The 17,336-nt window shown below is 42.2% G+C and overlaps 1 protein-coding gene across 2 annotated transcripts in view; it reads right to left on the bottom strand.

Annotated features, from left to right (window-relative positions):
* The window catches only part of TRDMT1 (tRNA aspartic acid methyltransferase 1), a 40,369-nt gene that overhangs the window by 4,697 nt on the left and 18,336 nt on the right, over positions 1–17,336 (bottom strand). For both annotated transcript variants that reach the window (XM_063450780.1, XM_063450781.1), the window contains exons 3-7: positions 12,131–12,207; positions 10,457–10,528; positions 9,165–9,230; positions 7,883–7,952; positions 5,373–5,456 (exon numbers count right to left, since the gene is read on the bottom strand). In XM_063450780.1, the coding sequence (XP_063306850.1) occupies positions 5,373–5,456; positions 7,883–7,952; positions 9,165–9,230; positions 10,457–10,528; positions 12,131–12,207 (369 nt within the window). The remainder of the gene's footprint in view (positions 1–5,372; positions 5,457–7,882; positions 7,953–9,164; positions 9,231–10,456; positions 10,529–12,130; positions 12,208–17,336) is intronic.

The following is a 17,336-nucleotide window of genomic DNA, read 5'->3' as shown; positions in this document are numbered from 1 at the left end:
AAGCTGGAGATGTGATGGTAACTGCATCTGTCTGTGGGCTTTCTGTAAACCGAGGTGTAGATTGTAGTATTGTTACATGCCACAGTCGTGTCCAGAAAATTCACAGATCTTGTGAATTTTCCATTTTTAGTTTGGTTGATGGATGGAAGGAGTTAAAAGAGTCATGGAATTGTATGAGGTTTTTCTTTGCTTTCAGTCCAAATTATGAAGATATCATCAATAACGATAATATTTGTATGGTTTGGTGTGCTGTATTTCTAGGAATCTCGGTTCTAGATCTGCTTTAAACAGATTAGCATATTGGGGTGCCATCTTAGTGCCTAAAGCAATGCCCATGACTTGTAGGTAAACCTCGTTGTTACAACTGAAATAATTATGTGTGAGGATGAATAGTGCCAGTTCTGTGATAATTTGGCAGCTGTAATTTTGGTTGTCGGCATAAGAGAGAAAGTGGAAACAAGCATTAATGCCAACTGTTGCACATAGAAGGCTTATCAACAAACTACAATCTTTGAGTTTGGATTCCAATATTGTTGAATGGGTAAGGCAGTGGCTGAGTGACAGGCAACAGAGGGTTGTAGTCAATGGAGTATATTCGAAGCTTGGGCTTGTCACCAGTGGGGTACCTCAGGGATCTGTACTTGGACCCATTCTCTTTAATATTTTTATTAGTGATATTGCAGAAGGTCTTGATGGTAAGGTGTGTCTTTTTGCGGATGATACTAAGATATGTAACAGGGTTGATGTTCCAGGAGGGATAAGCCAAATGGAAAATGATTTAGGTAGACTAGAAAAATGGTCAGAGTTGTGGCAACTGACATTTAATGTGGATAAGTGCAAGATAATGCATCTTGGACGTAAAAACCCAAGGGCAGAGTACAGAATATTTGATAGAGTCCTAACCTCAACATCTGAGGAAAGGGATTTAGGGGTGATTATTTCTGATGACTTAAAGGTAGGCAGACAATGTAATAGAGCAGCAGGAAATGCTAGCAGAATGCTTGGTTGTATAGGGAGAGGTATTAGCAGTAGAAAGAGGGAAGTGCTCATGCCATTGTACAGAACACTGGTGAGACCTCACTTGGAGTACTGTACACAGTACTGGAGACCCTATCTTCAGAAGGATATTGATACCTTAGAGAGAGTTCAAAGAAGGGCTACTAAACTGGTTCATGGATTGCAGGATAAAACTTACCAGGAAAGGTTAAAGGATCTTAACATGTATAGCATGGAGGAAAGACGAGACAGGGGGGATATGATAGAAACATTTAAATACATAAAGGGAATCAACACAGTAAAGGAGGAGACTATATTTAAAAGAAGAAAAACTACCACAACAAGAGGACATAGTCTTAAATTAGAGGGACAAAGGTTTAAAAATAATATCAGGAAGTATTACTTTACTGAGAGGGTAGTGGATGCATGGAATAGCCTTCCAGCTGAAGTGGTAGAGGTTAACACAGTAAAGGAGTTTAAGCATGCGTGGGATAGGCATAAGGCTATCCTAACTATAAGATAAGGCCAGGGACTAATGAAAGTATTTAGAAAACTGGGCAGACTAGATGGGCCGAATGGTTCTTATCTGCCGTCACATTCTATGTTTCTATGTTTCTATGTTTCTATCTGTATGTGGAGTGTTGCTATACAGAGATTCCACATCCATCGTTACAAGGATGGTGTTAGCAGGGAGATTGGTGATTTGGCTGAGCTTGTTAAGGAAGTCAGTGGTGTCTTTTAAGAGGCTGTTAGTGTTGGTGACAAAAGGTTTTAGGGTATTTTCTATCAGCCCTGAGATCTGTTCTGTAATAGTTCCCATTCCTGTAATTATAGGTCTCCCAGGATTACCTGCTTTGTGGATTTTGGGAAACATGTAGAAAGTGCCCATGTAGGGACTAGTTGGTATGAGTGATTCCAGTTTTAGATGTAGATTCTTAATGCGCTCCCTAAGTTGCATTGTATATTCATTGGTGGGGTCTTTATTTAGTTTTTTGTTGTATTTGCCCTCTGACAATTGCCTGTCCCCCTCTTTTATGTAGTCCTGGGTGTTCATTATCACCAATGCTCCTCCCTTGTTTGCTGGTTTGATGGTGATATCATGATTATTTTTCAAGTCACTTATAACAGTTTGTTCATGTATTGAGAGATTACCAAAAGTTCTCTTTTGGTTTTGCTTGGTCGCCAAGGATGCTGTTCTTAGACGGAAACTTTCAATGTAACTGTCCAGTTTGGCATTTCATTCTGGTGCTGGAGTGAAATTAGTGTTCTTCTTCCTGTTGTTGTTGTTGTTGTTGTTGTAATCCATTGTTGTTTCAGGGCTTTCTTTGTCAAGGAAGTATTCCTCAAGTCGCATCCTTCTGAAAAATTCTTCCAAATCAGAGTAGAGCTCAAAGTGGCCAAGTTTTGTGCTAGGGCAAAATGATAATCCTTTGGAGAGAACTGATGCTTCGGAGTAAGAATAGTTTATAATCTGAACTATTTACGATACCAGATTTCTCTTGCCATTTCTCTTTCTCTGCCAGATGTTTGTGATAACCCTGCTGAAGTCTGATGAGTTTATTATTTTTCTTCTTAAAAAAGGTCCTGTTGGGGCGGGGCCTGACCGCCAAACTGAACAGTCGCATACACCAACAGCTCCTGCATTATTCGAACCTTAAGCCTCTAACAAAGCTATTTTTAAGCCCGATCGACGACCTGCAGCCGTGGTCCGACGCACAGGGGTGCACTAGCAGAGAGGAGAGGCTTGCACTTAGTTGTTTTAGTCCCTCGAAGAAGATCCAGTCGTCCCCACGGGATGAGGCCTACTCAGGCAGTGAGCGGGGTGGACGGCCGCCGCCCCGCTATCCTGCCCGACTGTGTCGTGCTGGACCCCCATGGCAGTGCAACCAGGGCTCCGTTCCCCCCCCCCCGGGCCGGTGGGGGTGATCCCGGCCCACATCTTGCAACCTGCACCGCGCCAGACACCGCGCTATCCACACAACGCGGCTCCACTAAAATGGCGGCAAAAACGGACACACCAGCCTGCGACGGGCGCTACGCCAATCACCCCCACTCGACAGCTAAGGCTCTGGCACACACAGGGCAGTTATCACATACCTGCACAAAGCAGCCGGTCGGGTGGGATCCTCGTGGCACACTACTCCAGCGCCCGCCAGAACAAAATCGCGGCAATGACAGAGCCCATGTGTGGAGAAGCACACAAGAGGGCAGCCGACCGACAAGCCCGGCACAGAACCAGACCACCCAAGGCACCACGGAGCAACCCCTACGCAGGTTTATCCAGCCGACAGGAGCTAACTCTGCCACCAACCACAAGGCACACCCGGGCTCGGTAGACGCAAAACGCCTACTTCACAGCACAGCACGGGCCTTAAGACCACCCAGGCAGTCCCGACGAGCCTCACTATGCCAGCTCTATTACCACACTAAACCCATGTGCCCCTACGACGGAGGAGGGACGGTACTTACAACTACTTCCAGAGTCGTCAAACCTTCTGTCCCATCTTGGCAGGCGGCACAACATTCAGACGGGTCGCCCGACAAGCCATCACGGACCACCGCCCGGCCGATATTGGGCTACCATGGGGTGGACATTCTGGACAAGCGCAGCTTGCTTTAGCAACAGGACTTTGCATGATTCCAATGGACCTTGATAGCCAACACAGTTTTTCTCTTACCTATGCACCCTCCCAGGAACTAAGCCTGGACCTTTGGTCAGCCTGCACTAGAAATGTGTATATATATATATATATATGCCTAGACAGAATGTCAGTATTCTCCACAATACATTAAGCTTGTTTACCATATGCTAGTCTGTATGTATGTACTCCTGTAGCCTCTCAGGTCCTAAGTCCAGACTTACGTTTCAGCCTGCTTACCTAGCTATATATGACCTAATTACCTTCTTGTCTACTTAAACTAATGCAGGTCATCGCACTATCCATAGACATCCTGTGTTAAAGCTATTATGCTTTGGGAACTGCACTAAAGGAATCAATGACAGAGAAAGGGAATAATGAAAGTAATTTGTGGAGTTGACAGAGGCTATTTCTAGAACCTCTTCTGGAACCATGTCAGGTTTATATTGTTTAAGCTTAGTTCAGTGCAGGGGCCACAGTGGCTTACTTTATAAGCTGCCCGAGCTAATAACCCAGCAATTTCTATTATAACAACCAGCCACTGCCCCTTACTCGATGCTTGCTATATTAGCTAATTACGTTACTCATAATCTTGAGCAGTTATACCATATCTACTTGCATGTTTGCTTATTTTGCTTTAAATGTAATATTACTATGCTGTTTTGCAAGCACACTGTATTACTAAGTTGCACACACTTAGGGTCTAGCATGTTCCCCTTATACTCTACCAAATGCTCCGGACGGCAGCGATTTGTATACTACCATGTAGCCTATTATGACAAACAAATAGCCCTTACTAGCATAACCAGCTCTCGACAAGACATACTCACAGACCAGGTTGTTATATGCATCTAGTCGACAGCAATAGGCTACTACTACGAACACGTTTAAACAAACACCATTTACCTAACAATACTCAACGTAATTTCTAGGTCTTCTAACATAAAATTGCGCATGACTGAACTAAAAGCTACTCAACCCTGTTTATATTTTTTAAAAAGTGCAATGTTTTGGATGCCATACTACTGTTATCACATGTCTACCTTTATGTTTGCACCAGCTGTTGTGGCAGTGCACATCTGCTTGTTAACTCTATGCACAAATAAAATAAAGAATTGGAAAAAAAAAAAAAAAAAAAAAAAGGTCCTGTTGTTGCTTTTTGTAAAAATAGTGTAATTCATTTTCTAGTTGTTCTGCAATATATATCCTCACGTAGTTTTTGGAGTATAGATTGTTTTTTTGTGTTGTATGCTATATTTCTTGTTGTAGAGCTGGTGGATGAGATGTTTTCTTAGTTTCTCACTGCTGCGTTTAAACAGCAAACTGTTAAACTGCTATTTGTGCGTAGTAGCAAGTGGATTTTTGATGTTTAGTCTTTTCTTGCAGATGGATAAAAAGTAAATGTCGCTGTTGAACTGTACTTCTTTTGAGGTCATCTTGTAGATTTGCTTTTTATATACAAACACACACAACTTTTATAGTCTAAAGCAAACAATGCACTCAAACATTCTAAATTTCATGGTTTAGCACAAAACAATAGAAACTTACAATAGTTTACAATAAGTTAAGAAGAAAACACGCGCGCACACACACACACACACACACACACACACACACACACACACACACACACAGAATATAGAATGTAACCGTGAATAAGCAACCAAATCAAAGCATTATACATATAATAATGATATGCTGTCGGCAGTTGCATTGTATTATTATTTGGAAGCTTACTTGATTGGTGACCTGGAATGCAAATTGTTCTTTTTGAAGCTTTGCAATCAGAAAGTAACGCAGTCTTGAATTTGGAATCCCAAGCTAGTTAAATGAAAACAAACATTTCAAAACATGCCCCAATTAAAAATATAATTAAAGATGTGAAATGAACAGGGACATGCTGGAAAACAAGAACATTTATATCTGCCTGAAAAAAAGACAAAAAACTAAACAAAAACAGAAAAACAAGCATTTGATTGAGTAATTCTAAAGCAGTTACATAATGGCACTTCATACATTTTGTGTTCTATTTTTTTGTGTAAGGTGAATTGTTACTGCAAATTTAGGACATTCATTCTTCATTGTTTTCCTAAAAACCCCATTATTTCATTTCACAAAATTTAAAACAATGCTGTTTGCGCAAATATTCCTCAATAGTCTTATCCATCCTCTCTATTCCTTCATCTCCATAACCCTTACCTTGCTTAGTACTTTTGAAACGATACTTAAAAGGGAGACTATGGTCTCCAGATTACAGCTTCATCTAGTTGTTCTGGTGAGTGTAGTCAGTCTCTACAGGCTTTTGGCAGTAAACATTGCCTTTTCAGAAAACAGTCAGTGTTTACATTGCTGCCTAGGGTCATTTCCAGTAGCCACTCCTCTGATGGCCACTAGAGGTGTTTCCTGGGTCAGTGCTGCACAGTGTGCAGCATTGACGTTCAGCGTCTCCACACCCAACATGGGGACACTGAATTTTCCCCATAAAGATGCATGGATTCAATGCATCTCTATGAGGAGATGCTGATTGGTCAGCAAGGCATTTGGCCCTGCCCCGGCCCGCCTCCTTGGCAATCTCAGCCAGGAATACATGTTTTGTTTCTGACCTTATAATGTTCGTTTAAAAACTCACTCATTCAAAGATGACTTGCTTGACCCAGCTGACTTCCAACTTTTAAAATTTCTTAAATCACATTCACCCCAACCTAGCTAACTTCATAAACTGTCCCCTTTTTGATGTCAGAATATTAAGATGTTAGATATCCATTGACAATATGATCCATTATAAATCATTACTGTGCTCATTAATGAGTTTTACATATGTAGTAATACCAATGTATGTATAACAGGGTACTATAAAATAATTGGTTAAATAAAATAAAAATGTTAAAATAAATGTAACATTATTAAACATGCACATTATAGTATTGCCAGTTTAAGTGAGCTCTATAAAGATCCAGGCATCTTATGTTTTGTTGTACCATTACTTTCCCCAGCAATCAATCAACACCAACAAATTATAATAGAAACAGAATAGCGTTTACAAGTTGCATATGTTATCTAATCCTTAAGATCCATAAAATGTAAGCATCTAATATACTGAATTTCTACAGTGTGTTTGGCCACCATTTAAACTGAGCATAATAAGCTTTAGTGAATTTATTAAACATAGCACCTAGACTGGGCTACTGTAGAAGAGGGAAGCTGGCCAGGTATCGTCCAGCAGATAACAAGCTGCATGTATATTGTTTCCAACCACTTATCACAGATTTGGCAGGACAGTATATATTTTGGACAACAGCAAAGAGTCTGTGTCAAGCGCAGACTAAGAACTAGTCTATTGAACTGCCCATAACAGAGCAATTGCTACAGCACTCCATGCATTGACAACCTCGCAGAAGCTGCCGCCCCTCCATAGACTAACGCTGGCAAATATTTCTTGTGTTGGGTACATTTTTTTTCTCAAAATTCTGTCTTTTTGGTGCATTGGAAATGGTACAAACATTTGTGTAAATGCCACAACAGCATGAGCGAGGGATACAAGAACATTGCATTTTTAATGTAAGTTAGGCTGAAGCATAGTCTGCACATTTTTTGTTATAATGGGCTAGTGGTCATTTCGGTGGTGGTGTCTATGCCTATGGTGAGGATAATAGTTAATATTCTTGCTGCCCCGTGGGGTGCTTGGGCGTGAATTCGACATAGGCATAGGGTCTGGGCCTGCTATTTCCCCATCCCTTTGCGTGGTGTGAGTTAAGTTAGGTGCGGTGATAGTGTGAGAGTTGGGTTTCTTTTTCATTTTTGATTTATATGTAATCATCTCTTGGGTTACCCCCTATCTGCATGTTTTTGGTCTTCTATTAGACCTATAATCCTGCATATGTGTTCCCTCTCTAACCTTGCAGGAGTGCCTGTCAACACAATGCCTAAGCACGGATGGTGGAAGCCCTTTCCAGGTGTCACTGGCTCGTCCCAAACTTGTCCCACCCCCCAAGGTATACTGGTGGTGCTCTAGCTTCTAACTTCATGGTAACGGTTTTAGACAGGATCACAGACTCATGTGAGCGAGAAGGGGTTAAACAAGGTGATGGTCATTCTGTACTTTGTGAACCTGGCAGATAATGCCAAATGGGAGCTATTTTAATTATACTTTTCTGGATATGACAACCTCCCAATGTGGAACCCTATATGGTGCTCCTATAAGCTGTGAGTGACAAACCATAAATTACAGTTATCAATATTTAACTTACACACGTTGGTGATAAGAGAAACTCTTGATAGTGATATCCACAAGTCTGTAATGTTTTAATTAAGTTTTCTCTGAAAAGGACAAAACATTTTCAGTGTTTAAAAGCTGTAATTGGGGTCATAAAAAGCAAATTTATATCATGAGCTTTACCCACAAAACAAGAAAAAATATGTTCTAAAGAGACGTCAAAGAATCCTCCACCAATTCAAAATCAGTAGAAGTTTAGAAATAATGGTTTAATATGCTGTCATTTTGCAACGTTTGCATCCACAGGAACTACAGGTTCTCCGTGAATAAATATTCTGCGTATAAAACAGTATAAAATACATTAGATTATTTTTGCCTCCTTCCTCCCTGATCATCACAACGGTTTTTATTGTAATTCTGTTGATTAATAGAGGAATTTCTATTTTTGCATTAAATTCTACAGGTAGAGGTTTATTTAAATTGCCCATTCATGGTTCCAGACCTGTATTTGCTTTTCTGCATGGAGATGGGGACTTCACTCCAGCCTCCCTGGGATGCAGGTTACGCACAATTTGAAAGTACAAATTAAAGTTTACATCAAGCTTTCAGTTTTTACTCAATTGTGGTCATTCTTCATATTTATTCACAAAACGCCTTATCTTATAGAACCGAAAAACAAAATTTCAGGTTTCGCAGCTATTGTACATTCTAATTCTGTTACAGGACAGTGGTCTAAAGGGTTTACTGTGAGGCCATATCTTAAGCCTTATGGGGCAGGACAGATGAGTGTGTATGGTATTAGATGATGTTAAAAGAACTTTCGTGCTTGCTGGTGATTTTACTAGCTCATGTTCAGGCCTCCCATCCATCCGGATTTCAGCAGGATAGTCCCCATTTTTGGGTCCTGTCCTGACTTCTGCTTTTGGATACACCAGGAAACTGTCCCCAACAAGCACAGCATGAGTGCATCAATAGACACGCTTGACCTACGTACAGGGTACCAGGCCTCTGCAGGGAGTACCAAAACAGTCTGCCCTCAGTGGGCTGGCCTGATTAATTGGCAAGCAGCTGGGATCCAGTAATGCAACTGCATGGCTAGTCTGCCCCCTGAACACCCCTCCCACCGGTGTCCCGCTTCTCTGGATGCCAGAGCGTGTAGGTATAATTAATTCTCATTTAAATCACACGTTATCATTGATACACTTGGAGAATGAAAATATAACTTACATGTAAGTCTATAAAAAGGAAAGCAAAAATGCTAGAACGGAGAAAATTCACTTTAGCTATAAACACACAAAACAGATAACAAATAGTACCTGGCTACTGATGATTCAAATCCTTTCACATTTTCTAAAATAATGTAAGAGGGAAGCTTCTGCAACCTGTAAACATAAACAGAGTTACCAAAAATAAAAATACTAAAGCGTTACCTCATTTCTTGTGTACAATAACAGGATAGAGCAATCCAGCTCTAAACTTCACTGATCGAAGCCAGAGCCTCCAGCTCCATACTTGACTAAGCCGGGCAGTGAGTAGCGGCGATTGCCATGCCTAACTCACTACTCTTTTTTTAAGAGTCAGTTTGTTCAGTGCTCATTGAGTTTAATACTTCTAATGCCTTTTTTATCACTGTAATAAATTTCTTGTGTATATCTTAATCAATTCAGCTAACTCACTTTGTTAGCGTATTTCCTTAGTCCTCTATGTGGGTACACTTTGTGGGAATACACTTAAACTGGTGTGCAATCTACATTATTATGTGTTCCTTTTGTATTTTTTCCTATATGTGCTGAGGAATCACTACATGGAGGTCATCTTTTGAATACAAAGTATTATTCTTGAACTGCATTTATTCTCTCACATTTTATATATATTCAGGGTATATCACCTAAATAGTGATTACTGCTCCACTCATTTATTTTTCTCTTTTATGTACAATATGTGTGGGTATCACAACTAGAGTGTGTTGTAGCAGTAATTTTAAATCATAGCAACTCTAAATGGTGTTCTAAATATCCTTTTTTTGAAAGCGCGCTCCAGAAATTATTAATTTAACTAAAGGAACACTATAGGGTCAGGAACACAAGTATGTATTCCTGACCCTATAGTGTTAAAACCACCATCTACCTGCCTCTCCCCCCCCCCCCCCCACTCCCTAAATATAGTAAAATCTTAAGTCTGCAGATGCTGCCTTTGTCCCTGATCTGCCTGCTTAACTGACTTCACCAGAAGTGATTCTCTGAGCCAATCACAATACTTTCCCATAGCATTGGCGGAGACTGTCAAGGAGACAGATCGGGGGCAGAACCAGCACAAGTCAAGCATAGCCCTGGCCAATCAGCATCTCCTCATAGAGATGCATCTCTATGAGGAAAGTTCAGTGTCTCCATGTAGAAGGTGGAGACACATTGTGCAGCACTGCCCCAGGAAGCACCTTTAGTAGCCATCTGAGAAGTGGCCAGTGGAGATGCAAACACTGCATTTTCTATGAAAATACAATGTTTACTGCAAAACAGCCTGAAGGTAATGATTGTACTCACCAGAACAAATTTAATAAGCTGTAGTTGTTCTGCTGACTATAGTGTCCCTTTAAGTAGCAAACATGTACCTTGGAAGGATGCCAAGAAAATAAAGGAAACTCTTTGCTCGCGGATCAGACACGTCACCCTGTAAGCCTATCCTAAGAGAGAGAAAAAAGCACATTACAACAACGGCAGATGTCTCGCCATATATTCAACACACGGAATAAAGAAGGACCATAGTGAGACGAGTGGAGCATTTATACTTCAGGTCTGGACCTGATTTTCTCTTTGTAGAAAAGTTTTCCTCAAAGAACATCCTAATGGTTAACCACGTACGTGTAATAAGGAAAAGCACTGTGTTTCAGTTCTCCTTTTATTCTGGTACATTACATTAGGACATGACATTAGGTATGACTGTGCATATAGGCAGTTAAAAGCCTACATAAAAAGCAGTAAAGATGTATAAGATTTGGGGAAGACACCTGGGCAGGAGGGGACATGCAATTATTTTGGGGTTTACGAGGGCATGTCCATGCCCTCTATTTTATTATTTATATAACGCCAGCAAAATTCTTAAAGGTAACCTTAGCGCTGTACAGTGTTAAATTAATTTGTTTTCCTACCCACTGCCCATAGTTGGGGACTGGAGGGACACTAGGTCGCAACCCTTTATTATAAATCATCCATGGGTGGAGGCCAAGGGGGCTGTCATTAGGGAGGGACCCATGAGAGCCAGTAACATTGAAAGTAGCGTATTCTAGTGACTGGGCAGCAACTCCCAGTCACTAGTTTTAAACATTTAGTAAACTTACTCCCATCAACCACATGGCAGGTGGAGGCCTAGAGAGGTACAATATCTCCATTATAGTATTATGAACCCCATAGGATTAATTTTTTTTCCCCCATATGGTGGCTCTGGCCAGTTGCCACATAATTAAAGCTTGCATTGCCGAGGTGTTCATCCAGACCAAATTCAGGCCTGTTCCTGGGCCTCATTTACACAATCCAGATATTTGAATTTTATCAACAATGTCAGGATTTTGGAGTCCACATGTGCCCATATGTAGTCTGATGTTTTTTCCCAATTCGGACCTTAGTGAATAACCTGATAAAATACTTTAAAATATTAAAAACTGTTAACACATGCAAATAATAGTCTAGATCAGGGATCAGTAAGCTTAAGCACGTGTGCCGTGCATGAGTACCTTTGCACGGCACTCAAGGCTGCCAAAGTCAAACAGGATCTGGCCCATCAGGAGTCCCAGTGGGGCCCAGGAATTCACAGTGGAGTAGAGCAGGCCGCACAAACACAACACCACTGACAATCTAACATTACAAAGCAGCTGCAGCACCAATAAACAACACAAGCACAATATGACAACACACCTCAATAAAAAATAAAAAATAATAGGACCGGCATGCCAAGGGATTTCAAGATCTTGTTTTGGTAGAGTACTACTAAAAGGTTTCCAACCCCTGGTCTAGATGTTATCACCGCATGAAGCAATGTTTTATTAAGGTTAAGTGTCCACTAAGAGGATAACTACTCTTTTTTGTAAGGGTCAGTTGGTTCAGTGCTCATTGAGTTTAATACTTCTAATGCCTTTTTTATCACTGTAATACATTTCTTGTGTATATCTTAATCAATTCAGCTAACTCACTTTGTTAGTGTATTTCCTGTTTGGCTACAACTGATAACTGTATACAGTGCGACATGAAGAAACCATGTTAGTATGATAATGGTTATTACAAAAACATACCTTGTAAACGGCTGGCATGGCGGGCTCATCAAGATCATGTCAAAATCCAAAGCATCAAACTCCTTTAATGTTATTCCCTGTCATAAAGAAACAAAAAGTCTCATTGCAATGGCTGAACTCCAGTTTAAAGGGACACTATAGTCACCTGAACAACTTTAACTTAATGAAGCAGTGTTGGTGTATAGAACATGCCCCTGCAGCCTCACTGCTCAATCCTCTGCCATTTAGGAGTTAAATCACTTTGTTTATGAACCCTAGTCACACCTCCCTGCATGTGACTTGCACAGCCTTCCATAAATACTTCCTGTAAAGAGAGCCCTATTTAGGCTTTCTTTATTGCAAGTTCTGTTTAATTAAGATTTTCTTATCCCCTGCTATGTTAATAGCTTGCTAGACCCTGCAAGAGCCTCCTGTATGTGATTAAAGTTCAATTTAGAGATTGAGATACAATTATTTAAGGTAAATTACATCTGTTTGAAAGTGAAACCAGTTTTTTTTTCATGCAGGTTCTGTCAATCATAGCCAGGGGAGGTGTGGCTAGGGCTGCATAAACAGAAAAAAAGTGATTTAACTCCTAAATGACAGTGAATTGAGCAGTGAAATTGCAGGGGAATGATCTATACACTAAAACTGCTTTATTTAGCTAAAGTAATTTAGGTGACTATAGTGTTCCTTTAATGGAAATTTTGATGTAACATAAAAAACACACTCTAACAAACGTATGTCCTGTTTGCAGCAAATGTGCTACAATATTACTATGATCACCAGTCAGGTTCAAAAGAATAAAAACTAAGAAAGAGTAAAATGTGTATTTTTGTGTTTACAGTATGGTCTCAGGAGATAAAATAGAAACTACAACTTGATGACGAACATATTCATATTGAGATGCAGAGTAAATTAGATGATGGGGATGTGAGGCACTGTTCTCGTGTTTCATGGGAATTTTTCAAATGCTTAAAATAATCAATATTTCGGGGGCGTGCCTGACAAGCGAAGCGGATGGTCGCACTGTGCTTAGCTCCGCGCACCGACAGCCCGACACAGAATAATTTCAGTGGTACCGGCTCCAAAAGTCACCGTCCGCAAACCTCCTAACATGGCATCACAAAAGGCCAAGAAGCAAGCGGAAAAAAATGACCGCGCCGGCTTTTTCGCGACCTGGGCGTCGACGCCAAAATCTCTGGGCCTAGCTGACCAGGAACAAGATGGCGACGGAGGTAATGACACGCTGCCACTACCATCCTCCCCAGGGGTGCAAAACCTGCCAGTGACCCAGGACTTCTTGCAGTGAAGTGCCTAGACAATATGTCCAGCAAGATCCTGGAAACCCTGCAAGGCACACTGAGAGAAATGAAGAGAGAGATGCAGGAGCTGGGGGACTGGACAGCACACATGGAAAACCGCATGGAGGAACAAGTCACAGTGCATAATGAAATGGCAGACCAAGTGAAAGATCTGCAGCAGCAACTTGACCTCACACAGAGGAAGGTCATGGACCTAGAGGACCGCTCACGCCGCCAAAACCTACGCATCAGAGGCATCCCAGAAGAGGTGAGGCAACAGGACCTACACGAGTACCTCATGGGGTACTTTAAGGCACTGGCACCAGACATACCAGCTGAAATTCTGCTGCTGGATAGACATCACAGGGTGCAAAAACCGGCGTTCCTACCACAAGACACCCCCAGATATGTACTAACACACCTACACTACTTCCATGCTAAGGAAGCACTACTCCAAGCGACAAGGCGGAGAGCTTCCACAGAAGTATAAGAACATCAAAATGTTCATAGACCTATCCGCAGCCACGTTGCAGAAACGAAAGGAATTTAGGGAAACGACGGAAACCCTCCACTACAACAACATACAGTACAGATGGGGATTTCCAACCCGCCTCCTCATCAGAAGAAATAGCACGGTGACTACAGTGAACACACCGGAAGAAGGCCGCAAACTGCTGCGCAGCTGGAACGTTCTGCCAAATCCGGAGAGGAAAGACATGTCCACAGCGCTGAGAATGCCTCCAGAATGGAAAAAGTCCAAAAAATGAACTAGCACAGAGACACTTTTCCTTCTGCTGATTCCATCATGGCAGCGTCTGACGTCTGGCAGACATCGAGGCGCAAGTATTCCTAGCACTATATGCCTCACTATGTACACTTGAGACCACAAACACAACACACACAAATAAGCCACTTAGGCTTGACGAGCACATAGACACAAACAATCCCAGACACGAACTTCCACATACACACACACATAATAAAAAAAAAAAAAGAAAGAAAGAAAGAAAGAAAAAAAAAACTAAAAATAAACACCCGCGAAGGCGAAAAACACGCCACAGCAATAGCCGGTAAATACACAGCACACTCAGCATCCCACGCATGAGAATACCAATGGAATGATTCGGGCACTATGTGTGCAACCAACCGCCCTACACCTTAGAAGTCGATACAGTAACCGCGCTCACACCTTGCACTTCACGGTAGTGCAATACCCTTCAGTGGGAAATGTATACTAAAATGTTTGTTATTGTATACATTGTTTTGTTATACTCAAATGTTATGTATGATGTTTGTATAGCTAACACCTTAGGCTTTTGACAGGCTCAGCTGGCCTTTTCTGCAGGCAGTACTTGGTAAATACAGGTTCCCCCCAACCTTCATAAATGCCGTCCGAGCACGCTACTCGCATCCCACAGCCAGAGTCCTCAACTCTGGGTTCGTATCCAAATACAAATCACCAACGGATCGTGACAGGGGTGCCCCCTATCACTGTTACTCTTTATCCTAGCACTGGAACCCCTGGCAGCGGTCATCAGGGCTGATCCAGACATACAAGGCATACACCTGGGGGATAACGAATACAAGCTTAACTTGTTCGCGGATGATATTCTAGTAACGCTGACACACCCCATAATCTCCCTACCAAAGCTGATAGCAAGAATCCAAGAGTACGGAGCAGTGTCCTATTATAAGTTAAACGTCACGAAAACACAGGCTCTGGGTATAAAATTAGGTGACAATCTTGCAAACAGACTGGAGAGGGCATTCCCCCTAGACTGGAGACATGACCACCTAACATTCCTGGGCATCAAACTAACCAAAAACCCTGCCCACTTGTTTCGGCACAATTATGCCCGATTGCTGAAAGAATTCTCAGACACTCTGCACACATGGAGGGGTAGATACCAGTCGTGGCTGGGCCGCACTGCGGCAGTCAAAATGTAACTTATCCCTAAGATACAGTATCTTTTCCGGACGCTTCAAATACCCATACCAAAACAATTCCTGAAAAACATGCAACACAATATCAACTCCTTCATATGGGAAGGGAAAAAGGCGAGAGTAGCAGCAAGGACACTACACCGTTCAGTTAAAAATGGGGGGTTAGGCCTACCAAACCTAACAACATACTACAGGGCTGCCTACTTACATAACATCACCCAAATTAACCGGCTGACAGACGTCCCGCAGTGGGTGACGATTGAAGCCAGCAAAGCCCCACAAGGTGATCTCCGATCACTAATGTGGAAACAGACAGACAATAACCGGGCGCTGGACGCTCTCCTACCCACTACCCAAACTCTACTGCGAGTATGGAGCAAAATGAAACACGAATTAGTGTCAACACCGACATCACCCTTGGCCACCCCAATGCGAACTATTGGACTGGAGATCCCTACATTCCAGTGGGAAACTTGGTGAAGGAAGGTGAAGGAAGGTGTACAACATACATACCAAGTCATAGACAGGGGTCGAATACTACCATTCCCTGACATACAGGACAAGTACAACCTTCCCACTAGAGCTGTATTCTCCTACCTCCAGCTCAAATCTTATGTGATACACAGATTAGCGAAACGAATGAACGCCACTGCAACGATGCACATGACAGAATTCGAAAACCAATGCACAGGGATCCTGGGGATACCAGAAACTATTAGCGCAACAAACGCAAAGAGAGATAAAAGTGTCATGGCAGCGAGATATAGGAAGAACAATATCAGATAGGGACTGGGAGAGAGCCTACATGGCCCACAAAGGGCTCACGGCATGTGCCACACACCTGGAACTACAGCGCAAAATCTTATACCGCTGGTATCTAGTACCGGACAAATTGCACAAAATATGGCCAACAACCAGCAATATCTGCTGGAGGTGTGGGGGGGGGGGGGGGGGAGGTGGGTACAATGATACACGTCTGGTGGACATGCACCACACTCAGACCATTTTGGGAAGCTGTAGCAAATCTAATACAGATGATACTGCCCACCCCGAAGATAGATGACCCACAGGTATGTCTCCTGTTCATCTTACCAGAAAAACTACCAAAACAAATCAAGCTGATAGTATACCACACATTAATTTCAGCTAATCTAGTGATATCCAGACATTGGAAAAAAGCGGTGACCCTGCCTATAGAGGATCTCATACAGCAGGTAGACCGAAACTGGGCGTATGAAAGAATGGCTAACATGCAATTTGGAACACCAAAAGGGGTACTGGAGGCACATGACCTGTGGGTAAAACATATTACAAGTCCACCCACCACACACCCAACCATAATCAATCAAGCGTGACCTAACGGCCCTCAAATAATAGGCTAAGAGGTACCACGAGGAGTGCCAACAAACAAAAACACAGCACTCAAGCAATGCATATCTAACCCAAGGTACGCCACCCAGAAGTAGCCATTTTACGACTTGGTTCCTGAAGGAAGAAAAAAAAATATGCCTATTGGCGGGTGGGAACCGCAATGCTTGACAAGGGTAGACCACAGAGCCAGACACATACGTAAGTACCCACACCCCTTGAACGCTGAAGGAGGGACCTGCAAATGGGGGGTGGGCAAGGGGAGAGGGATGTGTAGACCCAAGGCTCCCCTCAAAACACCCTAGCACCCGCACAGCCAACACTCCGAGCCCGCACACAAAGAAGCCCCACAGAGACAACTGGGCATAAACAAGAAACATTACACAACCTAGCACCATAATCACGATCGGGACCAACAAGAAGTGAACTGGTTAAGAACACACGCTGTACCTGTAACTGTAAAACTCTGTAAAATATCAAAATATCAATGACTCTCTGGAACCAGGGAAATCCATGTTGTACATGTATGTATATGTTTACACATAGCTAATGTCTGTGTATTCAGCCTGCAATATACCCCCACCCTTCTTTTACTCGTTCTGTATCCCCAT

This window comes from Pelobates fuscus, chromosome 4 (assembly GCF_036172605.1).
Source record: "Pelobates fuscus isolate aPelFus1 chromosome 4, aPelFus1.pri, whole genome shotgun sequence".
NCBI classification, from domain to species: Eukaryota; Metazoa; Chordata; class Amphibia; order Anura; family Pelobatidae; genus Pelobates; species Pelobates fuscus.
This window is presented reverse-complemented; position numbering and strand designations above follow the sequence as displayed.